This window comes from Alnus glutinosa, chromosome 4 (assembly GCF_958979055.1).
Source record: "Alnus glutinosa chromosome 4, dhAlnGlut1.1, whole genome shotgun sequence".
NCBI classification, from domain to species: Eukaryota; Viridiplantae; Streptophyta; class Magnoliopsida; order Fagales; family Betulaceae; genus Alnus; species Alnus glutinosa.
In genome coordinates this window covers 29,041,208-29,058,488 of record NC_084889.1, presented here as the reverse complement: position 1 = coordinate 29,058,488, position 17,281 = coordinate 29,041,208, and the positions used below count along the sequence as shown (strand labels likewise).

The following is a 17,281-nucleotide window of genomic DNA, read 5'->3' as shown; positions in this document are numbered from 1 at the left end:
TATATTATCCTAAGTAGTTGTATATTATCTTTATTATTATGTTTATTATTATCTTTATTAATAGTTGTTAGTGATAGGATAGTCATAGGATACATCTCTATAAAATGTTAATGATAGGATACATCTCTATTAGAGTAGTTTATATTTATCATATTTCTTTAACCTATTGGATTGATGAATAAAGGAAGCAAAAATTATTAATATTTAGCTCTTGAGTTAATTTGGGAGGTATTAAGGTTCCTTGAACACCGTTATCTATTCGTTACGTGTTTGAGTACTTAGGCACGTAACACCTATATGGGTGATTTCTAAGAAATGAATTTATACTAGTAGCGAAACTTTTGAGGAAATTAGAGATAAGCAACCAAGAGTGGATTGGTGGAAACTAATCAGGTTCTCCTGTGCAACTCCTAAACATGCATTTGTGTTGTGGCTGGCTTTTAGAAAATGTCTATCTACAGGAGATCGACTGATGCAGTGGGGATATAAAGGTGAAGTAAAATGTTTGTTTTACAGAAATATTATTGAATGTTAAGACCATTTGTTCTTTGAGTGTGGATTTAGTAAACGAATTTATGGGAGGAAATCATGCTTCAATGAACTTGGCTTGGGGTGCAGTTGTTTACGACCTATGGAGGCAAAGAAATGATTTGAAGCATGCAAATCAGATTAGAAGAGAGGAAAAATTGCTGCAAGATATAGCATAGGTAGTGAGACATAAAATTTTGGAAATGGTAAATTTAAGATGAGTGATGAAAATGTAGCTATATGTAACAACTGGGACATATATTGGAGTGTTTTGCATTGAATAACTGGGGTAGCTTGTTGATAGATACTCTGTATAGTGGTGTGAGCACCCCTCGAACCCTCAAAGGGTGCTCACACCACCCGTTGAACCCTCAAACAATATCTTTGGGGTAGGCAACCACCAGGTCCACCACTCAAAAAAGTGAGAGGATGGTTGGCCACACCCTTGAGGGTAGTTGACCTACTCTGACAATATTCATGGGTGGCAGACTACCCTCATGGGTGAGGGGATAGTTCGAACACCCATTTGCTTTTTTTAATTTTTTTTCATTATTTTATTATTGTGACAAAATTTAGACCGTTCATTTTAGACATAATATTTAGAATTGTAAGCCTCTGCTGCTTGGCAATTATCATGGGAAATTATTAACCAGGCTACTAATGTTTAACTCGCTGGGCATTGTTTTGCCAGAATCTAACATGCTTTGGAGGGGACTGGAAAGACACAATGGGGATTCTTTTCTATGTAATCCTAGTTTACATTGGCCACAACATTCTAACAGTTATTAATTCCAAATAAGGCAGCACATTTCTTTAGATAGACCAATCAAACAACAGGAATCACATGCCAACATCTTTTGTCGTCTAGGTTCTCTTGACAAAGTAACAAAGGGACTACAAGGGCAAAGATTTACATTTGCCTGCTAATCATAAATTATGTGCACCACTCAACGAACACCCTTTTGCAGAGAAACACCAGTAAGGTGCTTCGAGTATTCTTATTTTCATTCTTCTATCATAACATCACCAAAGAAACCATGCCAAGGCTTGAATCAATTGGATTGTATAAAAAAAGACAAAACAAGCATCAGTTTACAAATCCACACTAGTGCCAATGACTAATTTATGGATAAAACAACAGTCTTACATGAGATACTACCACTGCTTCTACATCAACTACTTGTATCTCGTGTCCCTACATTGTTTACAAGAAAACAACTCCAAAGATCACTTTGCAAGCATCATCCTCACAAACTCCTCATAATTCACCTGACCATCACCGTCCATATCTGCTTCTCGTATCATCTCATCCACTTCTTCATCCGTCAGCTTTTCTCCGAGATTTGTCATTACATGTCGAAGCTGCATAATTTCAAACCATTAACACAAAGTTAAAACAGATCCCATACACAGTAAAGAATCAACCGCAGATAGCTAGTAGTTGAACTGTAAATTTAAAATAGGTTTTCAATTACATCTAATCCTTCAAACAAAGCGAGACACCACTAAGCATTTTAATTACCTCTGCAGCAGAAATAAAGCCATTCTGATCCTTATCAAACACCTTGAAAGCTTCTTTGAGTTCCTCCTCAGAATCAGTATCCTTGAAAGGAGAAAAGAACAATTAATAATATTGGGTATAAAAGTCTTTTGATTACATAAACTACCATTGGAACAAAGTACAATCTATAGTTTTGTTACGTCCCAAAATAAGTGTTAGGTTTTAATGTTGTCAAATTCAAGTGTCAAAACACATGGTTTAGTTGTAATACTTTAAATTTGCTTTAAGATTGAGTCGATACAAAATAGGGTTCAAGAAGAGCTGGAAACTAAAGTTAAATCGATCTAACTTAAGTTAACTTCCACAGAGCCCCATTCGCAAGTCGTTCGCAAGCCATTTCAAATGCATTTGAACAAAAGAGCCACATAATGCTCTGATCGAAGTGTCGTTCGCAAGCCATTCAATGGCCGCACGATAAATATGTGAAACCCTAAAGTTAGATCGATCTTAACTTAAATTTGGATAGATCCAACCTGCCGCTAACATAATTAATTTAAGCTGACTTAGCTTTAAAACCTCAACTTTCTCCCTGCCTATGAAAGCCTAATGACCCACGATTTTCAGATGGACTGAGAGGCAACTTTTCATTGTTCTAGGAGAAGTTTATTCTTGTTCTTGAGCCTAAACAATTTCTATCCGTCTCCTTGATTTTCCTCATTCAAATGACAGAAAAGCATACAGCCACCAGAGTTCTAGGTTGAAGCGGACGAGGTTCGTTCGTGTACAAGAACACTAGAAGTTCTAGAGCCATTGCAGTGGAAGGTGAACGTGTCGTTTGATAGGGTTGCAAGATTGGGTCTTCGGAGTTACAAAGGTTTTATAAGTAAAAATAATTAGTACCACCAGTCTTCCATAGTAGATGCCTTTGGGATTGGCTAGCCCCTAGAGTGGTTTTAATTTTGAAGAATTCTTCAAAAGGTTTCCACTTTATTACAAAAATCTTTGTGTTGATTTATTTTATGCTTCATTTGATTTTGGTTTTGATATCTGCGGTGTTTGGCTTTAAAGTTGATAACTTTGTTTACCATTATTTTCTTTGGTAAACTAGACTAATAACAAATTGGAGTCTAAATCAGTAAAGAGAATTAAACACAGAAATTTTGGTGAAATTGTGTGGTTGGAATATTTTTGAATTGATTTTCAAAAATACCATGGGTGTTATTTGGGCCATTGGGATTTTCAATAAGGTAAAGCATATGAGCTAGAGAACACCCCTAAGAGGAGAAATCATGCCTCAAAAGTATATTATGCATTCTATAGCTACAAACGTATTTAGCACAGGAAAGAAACAGTTAAAATTGAAAGCTGAATTGAGTAGATTATGAATCAAAACAATGGAGTTTAACAACTACAGCATCAGTTGAGTTATTTTCAACCAATAATCTGGACAATAGCCAGGTATATACTTAGGTAAATGCAAGTATAGCATCTACATTTCCATTTCCAAATTTTAAACGAGATGGTTCTAATGCAAATTATCAGTCACCACTAACCAACCAGTCAACTTGCAGACATACAATAAATAAGATGAAAATGCAGCACATTGACTGGAAAGAGATCAATGAGTTTAGCACAGAAGCCTTATACGCCAGCAATGGAAAACAAATTAATTAGTTAGCTCAATAAAGTAATAGTCAAGTGCTCTGTAATATAAGCAGTATGATATTGGTGAACATAGAATTGAGCTCACCTTCATTTTCCGTGCCATCAAATTCAGAAACTCAGAGAAATCAATAGTGCCATTTTGATCAGCATCAACTTCATTGATCATATCCTGCAGTTCAGCTTCGGTGGGATTTTGGCCCAAAGATCTCATGACTGTCCCCAACTCTTTGGTAGTGATGCAGCCTATACAAGCAAATCATAGAGCACAAAGGTTTCTCTTTTAACACTATTTCAAACTCCTATCATATTTCCAATGGAAATAAAATAGCTTGACAAGAAATACAGCATGTCACAATATCATAAATCTATTCTTCAACATGTTCAAAGCTGACATGAATTATCCAACACTAACAAGAAAGTCTTTTGGTCTACATCAGAGAAACTTAGGAGAATTTTACAATGACACCTTAGAACAAAATCAAATTACAAATGCTTAACCAGAAAATTAGAGAGCCTCTGACACAAAGGACCTGCATAACTCAACTCACTCAACTCTATACCTCAGAAATTACCTCCATGCGGTTATGTTAGATTTATTAATTAAATGTTGAATAGAACAGTTCACATAAATTGAGCAAAGGAGTTTTAGCCCAAAACTTTAAAACACCAAAAAAGCATCCAGTAAACATCAAGTGATATGTTAGATATGATATTCAATTCCAAGAGCAGGTAAATCCCATTGTCCATGTACATGCAAGACTTGTCCTGGGTACTATGCCCATCACATTAAAAGGGAAACAGAATTAGGGTCAATTTCAGAGGGCTAAAGCTTTTTTACAAAAAAAAAGGTGAATAACTCAGCTATTTTGAAAAAAACAACCCTTGGCTCCTTCTCAAAAGCCGTCTTCGCAAAATTGGCGAAAAGTTTGACCATCTTTGGTTTACTAAATGCAAAGCAATTAGCTTCTACTTTTTAAAAGCCGAAGCGCCCTGAAAAAGCCCACCAATAAGCATGCTTGCCCTGTTTCTTAAAAGCTGCCTAAAAGACAGATGCCACTTCAAAAATTGGGAAAAAACTGAAACATCTTCAGTTTACTAAAAGCCATGCAAGTAGCTTCTGTCTTTTAAAAGCTGAAGCACCCCTGGACAAACCCCAACAAGAAGCAATGCTTGAGCGGCTTCTCAAAAGCCACCTAAACAACAGAATAACATTTACAAAATTGGCAAAAGAAATAATTAAAACATCTTTGGTCTACTAAACGCGATATAAGTAGCTTCTACTTAGCTAAGATACCCTAGGAAAAGCCTCACTAAGAAGCAATGCTTGGCCTGCTTCTTAAAAGCCGCTTAACATAACATTGGTAAAGGTTTTTTTGGTTTTTTGATAATTTTGTGAAGCAACTTCTGCTTTTTAAAACTGAAATTCCTTTGCAAAAGGCCTACCAAGATTGCTCCTCGAAAGCCATTTAAAAAGTAGAAGCTACTTTGCAAATGTAATGAAAAGCTGAAACATATTTCCAAAGCAAGTAGCATATGCTTTTTAAAAGCTGAAGCACCCTAGAAAAAGCCCCACCAAAATAATTCTTGTTTGCTTCTCACCACCTAAAGAGCAAGAACCACTTCACAAAATTAGTGAAAATTTAAAACATCTTCATTTTACTAAAACTATGACGCAAGTCACGCAAGTAGCTTCTACATTTAGGAGCCAAAGCACCCTTAGAAAAGCCTTGCCAATGGTTGCTTCTCAAAAGCCACCCAAAAAGCAGTGATGCTTCACAAAATTGACGAAAATTTTAATTATTTTTGGTTTACTAAATGAGATGCAATGCAAGTACCCCTCTAGTTTTTAAAAGCTGAAGCACCCCCCCTAAAAAGCCCCACAAAGAGATTGAGGTCCTGCAAGTCATTGGAATTGCAAGGCCTGCAATTTCAATTATCCAGGCCGTTCATTCAAAATGAACAACCTGGATTGAGCCACGTGAACAATAAAATAATGGGAAGAAAAAAAAGAGCAAAATAAATCAATACAAGCTAATTGGTGGCCGGCCTACCCATGAGGGAGTGGCCGATTACCCCCTCACCCTTTGAGGATGGTGGTCAATTACCCCAAAGGTGTGGTGCGACCACCCCAAGCCCTTGAGGATGATCACACCAACCCTTAAGGGCTAGGGGGGTGGTGAGACCCCATCCGCCCAACCCTAGGGAGTGGCGTTCACTTTTTATATCACATCAATTATTTTTTATTACTATTCAAATAAAAAAAATCCACTACAATACAAAACTTTTTCACTTTTCTATATAAATTATTTTTACTTATATCACATCTATCACTTTTTACTAACTCAAAAATTATTTCCCCACTATTCTGTTCTGTTCACTCACTTGCTAAACATACCCCAAGTCCAGTAAGAAGACCAAACACATCATAATTTGAATGATTAATAACAGGACCGAAGAAAAATTAGTGACTCCTAAAGGCTAAAGGCGCGTCCGCTGTCCAATGTGTTTGTGTCCCCAAGGTGTGTCCTTGATTCGTTGCTTTCTAGTACCTTTTCTAAAAATTAGCGATTTATCAACCCAATACTATGACTCCGAAGTATACATCACCCCTATATATAGAATTCCCAATACAAGTCAAGTAAATTGATAGAACCTTTATCTTGTACTCTACAATACATGACATGAACTTCAAAATATAATGAGTGGCAAAAATTAGAACTCCACAAACATAACATCAATTAAATTACAACAAAATGAGAATTATTTTAAAAAAAACACACACACTGCGAGCTCAAATGTGTTGAAATCCCTTTTAGACTTTCATAGACTGCTCAGAGATTCACCTAAGAATGTTTATCAGTAAAGCACTTACACTCAACTGACTTGTCAGAATAATGACTACGAGTCTAATAAATTCACATATACCAACATATGCATACATGTATACAAGCATTATGTGGCACAAAAATATATGTACACATACAATCAATAGTTAATATTAACAGTTTTCCAAAAATTCATCAAAAACAGCAACTACATAAGGAAAAACAAAACAAAAAGAGATTTCTAGAGCTTAAGAAAAGAAACAAGATCGAAGCCGATCATTATCTCTTCTGATATCGAAAACCCATTTGAGTTTCCAAAAGCACCATTGACCGTATACAGCAGAATAAAATATTTAGAAAATAGGAGATATATTAGAGTGGGAAAAAAAAAAAAAAAAATATTACCATCGCCGTCCTTGTCGAAGAGGCTGAAGGCTTCCTTGAACTCTGCGATCTGCTCCTCCGTGAGCTGCTCCGCCATCTGAATACAAAAAGTCTATAGTCTGGTGTTTTCTCTTTGTGTGTATTAGTGGAAAGGTGAGACACAGAGTCGTCGTTTCGGATTTTAATATAATATAAATTTATTTATTTATTTTATTTTATTGGGTTTTAAATTTTAATATAAGTTTACGTGTGTTTTTGGAGTAAACATTGACTGCGATCTTCAACGCACGCGATACGTTTTTCTCTTTTTCTTCTTCTTTGCAAATATTGCGTTACTTTTTTTTCTTTTTCTTTTTTTTTTTTTTTTTTTTTTTTGAAATCTTGCTGTGTGTATAGCTTTTTAAAATAAAAAAATAATTATATCTCAATTGTATAGCGGACTTCACTTGACTTTTCCAATCTCCTCCCTCGTATCTCAAAAACGCATAATTTGATATCTCTAACTTTTAATTTTTTTTCAATTAACTTTTAATTTTTTTTCAATTTCACACGTCATGTTAAAGTTTGAGGTTAAATCAAACGGTCAAATAATAAAGTTATCCTTATACCCTTGTAAACTTAGAAAATTACAAAATTACCCTTAAATTACAATTATTTTTTTATAAAAAAAAAACAAAAACAAAAACAAAAAAAAACAAAAACAAAAATTAGAGTATTGTTGGTACAGTTTCCGGTATGGTGTGAATCTGCACGTTCCTTTGATGTTCTTCACGCTTCTCAATAACTCTGCAAAACAACAAAACCTAGGGACCCTTCCGGGGGTCCCGCTCCGATGCCTAAGTTAGCTTCTTGTGAGAAAATAATGTTTTGTGCATAAAATTGAGTCTTAGTTTATACCTGGGGTATGGGCCTATTTATAGGCATAGAGGTGGAGTCAAACCTGGATTAGGACTCCTGCTCCTTGTTGATTTAGAACTGCTGTCCGAGTTCTAATTGGACTTCAATCCTTTACTAGACTTCTAATTGGATACCTTCTTAGACTTCCAATCTGATATCTTCTTAGACGACTTCCAATCTGATATCTTCTTAGACTTCTGATCTGACATCTTCTTAGACTTCTGATCTGATATCTTCTTAGACCTCTGATATGATCATTATTCTTATCTGTTTGGACCTATTTGACTTTTGAATCTTCTCTTTGGATCGGGTTGAGTGGGATTTATCCCCAACAGTTACCCCCCAATTCCCTTATCCGAAGCTTGCTTGAATAATGGGAATTCCATGTCTAAGGAAACCCGATCTTTGTCTCCTTCTGAAAACCTGCTAACCTGCAAAACCCGAGGGTTAAATCTGACCCCCCGAGAAGTTTCTTCTTGCTCTCGGCTAGGATTGATCCGAGAGGCTCCTTCTCGGCAAGGACTGATCCGAGAAGTTGTTCTTGCTCTCGGCTAGGACTGATCCGAGAGGCTCCTTCTCGGCAAGGACTGATCCGAGAAGTTGTTCTTGCTCTCGGCTAGGACTGATCCGAGAGGCTACTTCTCGGCAAGGACTGATCCGAGAAGTTGTTCTTGCTCTCGGCTAGGACTGATCCGAGAGGCTCCTTCTCGGCAAGGACTGATCCGAGAAGTTGTTCTTGCTCTCGGCTAGGACTGATCCGAGAGGCTCCTTCTCGGCAAGGACTGATCCGAGAAGTTGTTCTTGCTCTCGGCTAGGACTGATCCGAGAGGCTCCTTCTCGGCAAGGACTGATCCGAGAAGTTGTTCTTGCTCTCGGCTAGGACTGATCCGAGAGGCTCCTTCTCGGCAAGGACTGATCCGAGAAGTTGTTCTTGCTCTCGGCTGGGACTGATCCGAGAGGCTCCTTCTCGGCAAGGACTGATCCGAGAAGTTGTTCTTGCTCTCGGCTAGGACTGATCCAAGAGGCTCCTTCTCGGCAAGGACTGATCCGAGAAGTTTTTCTTGCTCTCGGCTAGGACTGATCCGAGAGGCTCCTTCTCGGCTAGGACTGATCCGAGAAGTTGTTCTTGCTCTCGGCTAGGACTGATCCGAGAGACTCCTTCTCGGCTAGGACTGATCCGAGAAGTTTTGGTCTCAGCTAGGACTGATCCGAGACGACCCCCCTTTCTTCTTGATCTCGGCTAGGACTGATCCGAGACTCTCGGCTGGGACTGATCCGAGACGACCCCCCTTTCTTCTTGATCTCGGCTAGAACTGATCCGAGACTCTCGGCTAGGACTGATCCGAGAGTTTTTCCCTGCAAAAGAAACAACATCAACGGGTTCCTGGTCCTTAGACCGGGAACACTCCGATGCTTAAGTCAGCTTTATTCATTTATTCTGAAAATACTTATTCCCAAAATCTGGGGAATTTTCTGTCTAGTCTGAATTAAAAATAAAATTCTAGTTCTTTGCAAATATAAATACTAAAAAATAAAAGCAAGCCTGAAATTCCCGAGAGTCCTTTTTATGGGATCACGGGCAGATACTGTTGTTGCCTCGGCTCTCTATGCTGTGGGCTTCTGCTTCTTCGGTCCTCTCTTCTTTCTATGTCATCTCGGGGAGCATTCTCTTGAGGCCTTTCGTCTAGCTGAGGACGGTCTCGGGGATAATAATCCCGTGGCTGTTGATCTCGGGGCTGATAGTCCTGATGATTCCGAGGCCTGTTATTTCCTGGATGGTTCCGTCGCTCTCCCAAGAACCGAACTAGCTTGCCATTCTTTATGAATTCTTCTATTAACAACCTTAGGGTTACGCACCCCTCGGTGTAATGACCTGCTTGTTTATGGAAATCACAATACTTCCCTGCATTCTTATAAGGAGGATCACCTGGTATCTTTTGTGGTTCCCGAAACGCCGGATCTCTCTTGATCTCCATGAGGACTTCTGATATCTCGGCATTGAGAGGTGTAAAGTTGTAATCTTTGAACTTCTTTACCTGCCTCTGCTCTTCCCAATCAGCTTTCTTGAGTTCTTTCCTTTTCTTTTCTGGGGCTGTCTCTCGGGGTAGTCTAGAACTGGCCATAGACTTCAGCGTCTCTTCCTGATTGATGAATTCTTCTACCTTATCCATGAGGCCCTGCAAGGTACTCGGTTGCTTCCGGATCAACTTCTTCATCAAAGGCTCCTCGGGTGAAATTCCCTGATAAATGGCAGCAAAAATCATATCCTCGGTCGGATCTTCGACCGTAGCCTTCTCTCGGTTGAACCGAGCCATAAACTCCTTAAGACTCTCATTGCCTTGCTGGTGCAATGATAGCAAATATCCCGAAGGCTTCTTCCTTGTCCGGAAAGCCAAGAACTCCGTTAGGAATATCTTGGACAATTCCTTGAACTGATCAACGGAATTCGGGGGCAGCTTCCTGAACCAGTCTCGGGCATTCCCCGAAAGAGTAAGAGGGAAGGCCCGACATGCTACTTCATCGGGTGTCCCGTGAAGGTCTAGATGAGCTTTGAAATTCTCTAGGTGATCCAAGGGATCTCTGTCTCCTGCATAACTTAGAATTTGGGGTACCTTAAACTTATCGGGAAGCTGATAGTCTGCCACCCGTCTGGTGAAGGGTGAGTCTGTACCCATTAGGAGCTTGTCCACCATTACGGATCTGCCTTTGTCCTTTCTTTCCATCTCCATGTCCGTGCACCTTCTCTCCAGCTCGGCAATAATTCTGCTCAGATTTCCTTGACGGTCATCCTCCCTCCGAGGATTAATGTTGCTATTGTGATCTTCTTCCTCACGCTCATCCCTGTTCATCTCGGGATTGGGCTGTCTCGTCCTCATGCGTAACAATTCTGCATTTAAGTCTTCAATCTGGGCTTCCAACGCTGCTATGCGATCTTGATCTCCACCCCCCGGGGGAGGGTTCGGTGGAGGCTGCAAATTATTCTGAATAGCCGGTTCCTGTGGGGCCACGGGCTGTCGATTGGTCTGGCTTCCGGAACGTGTGTTCATCACCATGCTGGATCTTCTTTTTTTTTATGAGGAACGAATAATCGTTTCCCACAGACGGCGCCAAACTGTTGGTACAGTTTCCGGTATGGTGTGAATCTGCACGTTCCTTTGATGTTCTTCACGCTTCTCAATAACTCTGCAAAACAACAAAACCTAGGGACCCTTCCGGGGGTCCCGCTCCGATGCCTAAGTTAGCTTCTTGTGAGAAAATAATGTTTTGTGCATAAAATTGAGTCTTAGTTTATACCTGGGGTATGGGCCTATTTATAGGCATAGAGGTGGAGTCAAACCTGGATTAGGACTCCTGCTCCTTGTTGATTTAGAACTGCTGTCCGAGTTCTAATTGGACTTCAATCATTTACTAGACTTCTAATTGGATACCTTCTTAGACTTCCAATCTGATATCTTCTTAGACGACTTCCAATCTGATATCTTCTTAGACTTCTGATCTGACATCTTCTTAGACTTCTGATCTGATATCTTCTTAGACCTCTGATATGATCATTATTCTTATCTGTTTGGACCTATTTGACTTTTGAATCTTCTCTTTGGATCGGGTTGAGTGGGATTTATCCCCAACAAGTATATACCTCAAAATGCATCTTGGAGTTGGAAGAAATTACTCAATCTTAGAAGTATTGCTAAACCGTTTATAAAACATATGGTTGGGGATGGTAGTAGCATATTTCTATGGTTTGATAATTGGCATCCTGCTGGATGCTTGTTTGATACTTATGGATCTAGAGTGATGTATGATGCGGGTCCTTCTATTGGTCCAATGCTTTCCTCTATTATTAGAGATGGTGATTGGTACTGGACTAGTGTTAGATCAGAGGCTTTGGTAGACATTCAGAGTCGTCTTCCTAAAGTGATATTAGGGGAAGTTGATAAGGCGGTTTGGGATTCTAAAAATGGTGAGTTTTCTAGTTCGGAGACTTGGGAGAAGCTTAGAGTAGCTCATTCGATTACTAATTGGCATAAGATTGTTTGGTTCCCTGCTAGCATCCCTAAACATTCTTTTGTGCTTTGGCTTGTTTTTCATGGTGCTTTGATCACAAAGGAAAAAATGTGTAGCTGGGGTTTTAATGGTAATATTTCTTGCTTGTTCTGTCATGCCTGTGTAGAAAGTAGAGATCATCTCTTCTTCTCTTGTGGTTTCAGTAGGCGTATCTGGTATACTATCATGAGGGACTGTTCAATACCTTACCCTCCTGTTGAGTGGGACGATATTGAAGATTGGTGTGGTTCGGTAATGAAGGGGGATAATTTCTATGCTAGTCTCAGGAAACTATATTTTGGGGCTGCTGTTTACCATCTATGGAGACAGAGGAATCTTCTTCTTCACGGCGAGACTCCTTTGACCGAAGAGAGGATTATCTCCAAGATTAGATGGGAGGTGAAGACTAGAATGGTTTATAAATTCCCTTCGAAATCCCCTTGTAACCATAGATGATGGCCTGTAGATGGTGTTTTCTGCAGATTGCTTTTCTGTTTGTTGGTGTTTGCTGCTATGCAGATCTGGTTTTCTGTGGGAGGGGGTTGTGTGTGTATTTGGTTATTGTTTGTTGCATGTGATAGTGGTTTAGCAGGTTTTTTTCTGTTCAAGTAGTTTCCTTGCTTGGGGATTGTCCTATGCAAGATTTGTATCCAGTTTTAACTGGAGTGTAAGGATGTTGAGTTTTGAGCTTATGAAGGGTTTTTATTCATCTAAAAAAAAAAATTAGAGTATATTGGGAATTTTTTACCCTTCCATTAAGATTTACCGTTAAATTCTGACGGAGGAATGAAATTGATTTTTTTTTTTTTAAAATTCGATATACTAAATTGAGAGTTTTTAAACTTTATGGAGAGATTACAAAAATAAGAAAAGTTCAGGGTGGCTAAGTGATATTTCTCCAATAAAATATGAATTATTTATCTCTTCCTTTTTTTTTTTTTTATAATAGAATGAATCAAAGCTTATTTGTTATTTAGTTCGGCCTTCATTCCAAAGCAACGTAGAGGTGTTTTTGAGGTGTTTTAGGGTTAAAGTTAAATCTAAGTGTTTGAATGAGAAGCTTGAGTATTTGGTGAGGGTGTGTCATACGGAGGACTATCATATGGGACTCTCGAAGTATTGCTCCAAGAGTGAGCATTTTTTAGGCAAAAACTCTATATAATATAACCATCGTAATTTCCAAATAAATGCTATAGATTGTGATGTTAATATGTTAAGACAATTTTAGAGTATATAAAATGGTTAACATGCTTTGCTAACTTGCTATCATGGACTATGAAAGTTTTGATTTACATATTGAGATTATATTTGAAATATAGAAATGTTAGAGTTGTGTGGTGTGCTAAATAGATGTCACGACGATGACGAGATATTATCGGAAGTTTAAAGAGAATTTAGACAACGGTAAAATGTAGGTTAATTATAAAAATGAGATTTTTAATTAACACTACAAAAGTATGTATTATGCATGAAACGGTTTATTAGGATTGTATGAGTTAGGAAAAGATATTGGTAAAGAGAAAAATGGGATTCGTACCAAAAATTGTGTAAAATTAATCTGAGAATAATGTTCGAACGATCCAATATATTTTCGATAGAACAAAATATAAGACAGAATGTACAAACTAGGTTTTTTAGGACTTTAATCGAATGAAACTGGAGTTTGTTCTATGCAAACGTCCTAGTACAATTAGAGGAGTCTTTTTGATGAATGCAGCTTGATATTTAGTGTAATATAGATGATTTTGAGCACATGCATAAAGGTTCAAAACGTTATTGAAGCTAAAGTTGTAAGTATAAACTTACAGACCTTACACTTAATGTTTTATTGTGTAAAATGTATATGATTTTGTTAAGTGATTATGAGCCCTGTGTATTTTGAAATATGATTCAGAAAATTATGTTATCATGATGTATTACATGTGTTTGAAAGAAAATGTGTTAAGAAAGGAAACGAGTTTTAAAGGAAAATCATGATTGTGAAGTTGTAAATTGTGAAATGTGTAATGTGTGAAAATGTTTGAAAAAGATAAGTGCCAGACAATTAAATGGAGTCATACACTTAGCACTTCAAAGCTATAAGAGGGATAAAATAATAGTAACCGGACAATTAAATGAGTGTCTACACTTGGCAAACTCCGGCGGTTAAATGAGAGTGTACATTTGACTTATGCGATATGTGACATGTGTTATGAATATGTGAAATGTGATAAATGAATATGTTAATATATGTATTACATAGAGTAAGCATGTGATATGATATGTATTGTTTTAGGTTTAAATTGGTACTTCCCATTATCTTGATATAAAACTGTTTTTAATGCTACATATTATGGGATGTGAAGTATTATATGTAGTAGGAAAATTAAGAAAAAGTCTACAAGTTAAAAAGATCCCTATATGGACTCAAATCGTCTTCTAGACAGTGGTATCTGAAGTTCCACCAAGCTATATTGTAAATAGAAAGATGAGTATGTTAGATCACTGTGTTTACACATGGAGGTGTCAGGATAAGTTGGCAATACCATTATGATAGATTGTTAACTTGTAATTGTCCAATAAGACTTTGTACCCCGTTTCTCTCTCGAGAGAGAAGCTCTGAAAACCCAGTGGTTTCCTCCCGCATCCGTTCATGGTTCTTTACCGCTTCCTCACGAGTGCCTCATGGGGAAGAGGTATGGCCTCCACCCTCCTCCCCTCTCCTTTCTCTCCTTTGTTTTTTTTTTATTATTATTATTTTTCTCTTGTTTTTCTTCCTTTGTCGTTGTCCACTATGTTGCCGTCCTCAGTACTGCCATCCTTCATTCTCCTTGCCTTCCGCCATCCATGACCACTCCAAATCTTCTACGCCGCTCTCGTTTTTTGCTTGGGTTTTTTAAAAACCCGATCTACTATTCTCAATCGATTCCGCCGCCTCACATGCCAGTCCACCTTCCCCGGCTCCCTTGCTTCCTGTCGCTGCCAGTCGCTCTCTGTACCCACGCGTCAACGAGTGTTTCACAGTCGCCTGCATGTGAGTTTCACTCGCCTCTCAATCACCTCCAACCGCCTTACCTCATCTGCCGGTGCTGGTGTTTTGTGGAGTGGTTGTGTTTTCTACTATTATTTTTATGTTGTTCTGTATTTTCTGTTCTGTTTTGGGGCCTGTTATGCAGGGGACGACTTTCTACCGTCCCCTTGCCTCCTCTTTTCATTAAATAAGTTATTTTAATGCAAAAATGTCTTTTGATGTCCCATCAAAGGACATTTTTGCATTAAAATTTATGATTTTAATATAAAGAGGGGGTTGGGGGACGGTTAGTTGTCCCCCACAAATCATTTCCCTCTGTTTTGTTGTTCCTTTTGTTTTCTGTGGGTTTTTGTCTCCTTGTTCTGATGTTGTTTGATCCAGTGGATGAGACTTTTGTAGCCAATGTGCATCATTCAACGGTTCCTATCCGATTTTCTACTGTACCTTTCCTGCAATAATCACTATAGTGGTTGCTGCCTTCACCGCTTGGGACTCTTCATCGAGTGTTTTTGCCATTTCTCACCGCCTTGTGCGGCCCTTAGAAAGGCCCGGCTTGTTTATGGTTCCTTTGGGATCCTGAATGATACCATTACTGCTTGTTGTTTGTTTCTATTCTTGTACTACGTTAGTCGTTTAAGCTCTGTTGTTGGGATGCTCACCCCTTTATGGTTTTTCGATGCCCTGTAACCCACTCTCCCTTAATTGATTAGGAAAAAAAAAACTCCTAATTGTCCACATATGATGATTGAGACTAAGACTTTCTCAATGTCCAAATTTAAAATGAAAGACATGAGTAAGGCAATTAATGTTCTTGGTATAAGAATTTCTAAAGATAAAAATTTAGGATTATTGTATTTGGATCAGGAAAAATATCTTGATAAGGTGCTCAAGAGATGCAATATTGAGAATTGTAAAGTTTTAAGGGATCCGGCTTGCATGCGGTAGTTTTGTTGTAGTGGTTTTCTGCAAAACGGTATCGTTTTTCACTTAAAAAAATTATTAAAACTTAAACCTAATAATAAAAAAATTATTAAAACTTAAAAATTATAATAATTAAAAACCAAAAAAAAAAAGGGTGGCCGGCGTTGCCCAAGGGGGTTGCCGGCCACCCCATTATTGGCCAAATGGATGGCTGGAGCTACCCTTTGGCCGATCTGGGGTGGACGAACCACCCCTCCGGCCACCCCTTTTGTTTTTTTTTTTTTTTTTTTTTTTTATGTTTTTTAATTTTTGGTTTTTAATTATTATAATTTTTAAGTTTTAACAAATTTTTTATTATTAAATTTAAGTTTTACAATTTTTTTTAAGTAAAAAACGGTACCATTTTGTGAAAAACGATACCGTTTTCCACTATAGCATGCATGCGGTAGTTTTAAACTATTGCATGCAAGCTGGATCCTTATTACAAATACTAGGCCCGACATTTGTCACACAGTTGGATTGGTAAGCATGTTTTAACCCAATCCAGGTAAAAAAAAAAAAAAAAAAAAAGAATTAGCAAGAAGTGAAGTAAATATTGAGATAGTTGCAAGGCACCAAGGGTATGAAATTGTGTTTCAAGCAAAGTGATCTTGTCCTAATTGGTTATAGTGATGCAGGTTTGCAAGTAATGTAGATGATAGAAAGTATACAAGTTGTGTTATGAAGTTTATAATGGAAATTAAACTAAGTACATTACATGCAATATATGACAAGTAATGCAGTCTGGATTAAACAGTTTGTCGACAGCTTAAGATTGGGTATACCTAGCAGACCTGTCACTATGTTTTGCGGTAACAAGTTTCCAAAGACAAATGCATTGATTTGAAATTTTGAATTATTACTATATTCAAGTTATAGTGGAGAGAGGTCAAAATTAAAGTTAACTTTATTCCCTCAATCGAGACGGTGGCCGATCCTATGACGAAGTTTTTTTTTTTTTTTTTTTTTCTCTAAATAAATTCAAAAAGAGTGTAGTTGCAATGGGACTGAAAAACGCCTAGGTGAGGTAGCTATATGGTTGAAGGGCATGATTCGGAAGGATCCGAGGATGCCTACATTAACGAGATTATGCACTCGTACTTGAATTACATAATTTGTCGGTAAAAGGTAAGAGGCACTAGCAAGATATGGATCTTACGGTTCATATAGATGTAAAGTCCACAAATATACACCATGATTAAACTAGGTGATACCTATGCCCGTGTATTGTAAATTCCCTTATAAGGTGTAAGGGCGTTAAAGAAAGTACTTGATCAAATGTTTAACACAGGTCGACACATGGATTATATGTTCGGTTGAAATCGTTAATTGTGGTATGGGTGTGGAGTATGTTTTCAACAACGGGAAATTAGTGCCATTCACTTGAAATACAGGGAAACAAAGTCATCCTTAATATGATGTCAGTGGAATAGCGTATGGTAAATGGTGTGGTTAGATAAGGAAGTA

At 38.0% G+C, this 17,281-nt stretch overlaps 3 protein-coding genes across 3 annotated transcripts; 1 reads left to right on the top strand and 2 right to left on the bottom strand.

Moving 5' to 3' along the window:
• Window positions 1-1,575: 1,575 nt before the first annotated feature.
• On the bottom strand, window positions 1,576-7,083 carry LOC133866545 (calmodulin). Its single transcript, XM_062303104.1, has 4 exons — window positions 6,925-7,083; window positions 3,780-3,937; window positions 2,051-2,131; window positions 1,576-1,890 (listed from the first exon to the last, which is right to left on the bottom strand). The coding sequence occupies exons 1-4, from the start codon at window positions 6,998-7,000 to the stop codon at window positions 1,756-1,758; spliced, it is 450 nt and encodes a 149-aa protein (XP_062159088.1). The 5' UTR covers window positions 7,001-7,083; the 3' UTR covers window positions 1,576-1,755.
• Window positions 7,084-9,165: 2,082 nt separating this feature from the next.
• Window positions 9,166-11,037, bottom strand: LOC133867202 (uncharacterized). The gene is made up of 2 exons (XM_062303913.1): window positions 9,728-11,037; window positions 9,166-9,631 (listed from the first exon to the last, which is right to left on the bottom strand). The coding sequence occupies exons 1-2, from the start codon at window positions 10,851-10,853 to the stop codon at window positions 9,366-9,368; spliced, it is 1,392 nt and encodes a 463-aa protein (XP_062159897.1). The 5' UTR covers window positions 10,854-11,037; the 3' UTR covers window positions 9,166-9,365.
• A 471-nt stretch (window positions 11,038-11,508) lies between these two features.
• LOC133866284 (uncharacterized) lies at window positions 11,509-12,300 on the top strand. Its single transcript, XM_062302812.1, has one exon. The coding sequence runs from the start codon at window positions 11,509-11,511 to the stop codon at window positions 12,298-12,300; it is 792 nt and encodes a 263-aa protein (XP_062158796.1).
• Window positions 12,301-17,281: the final 4,981 nt, after the last annotated feature.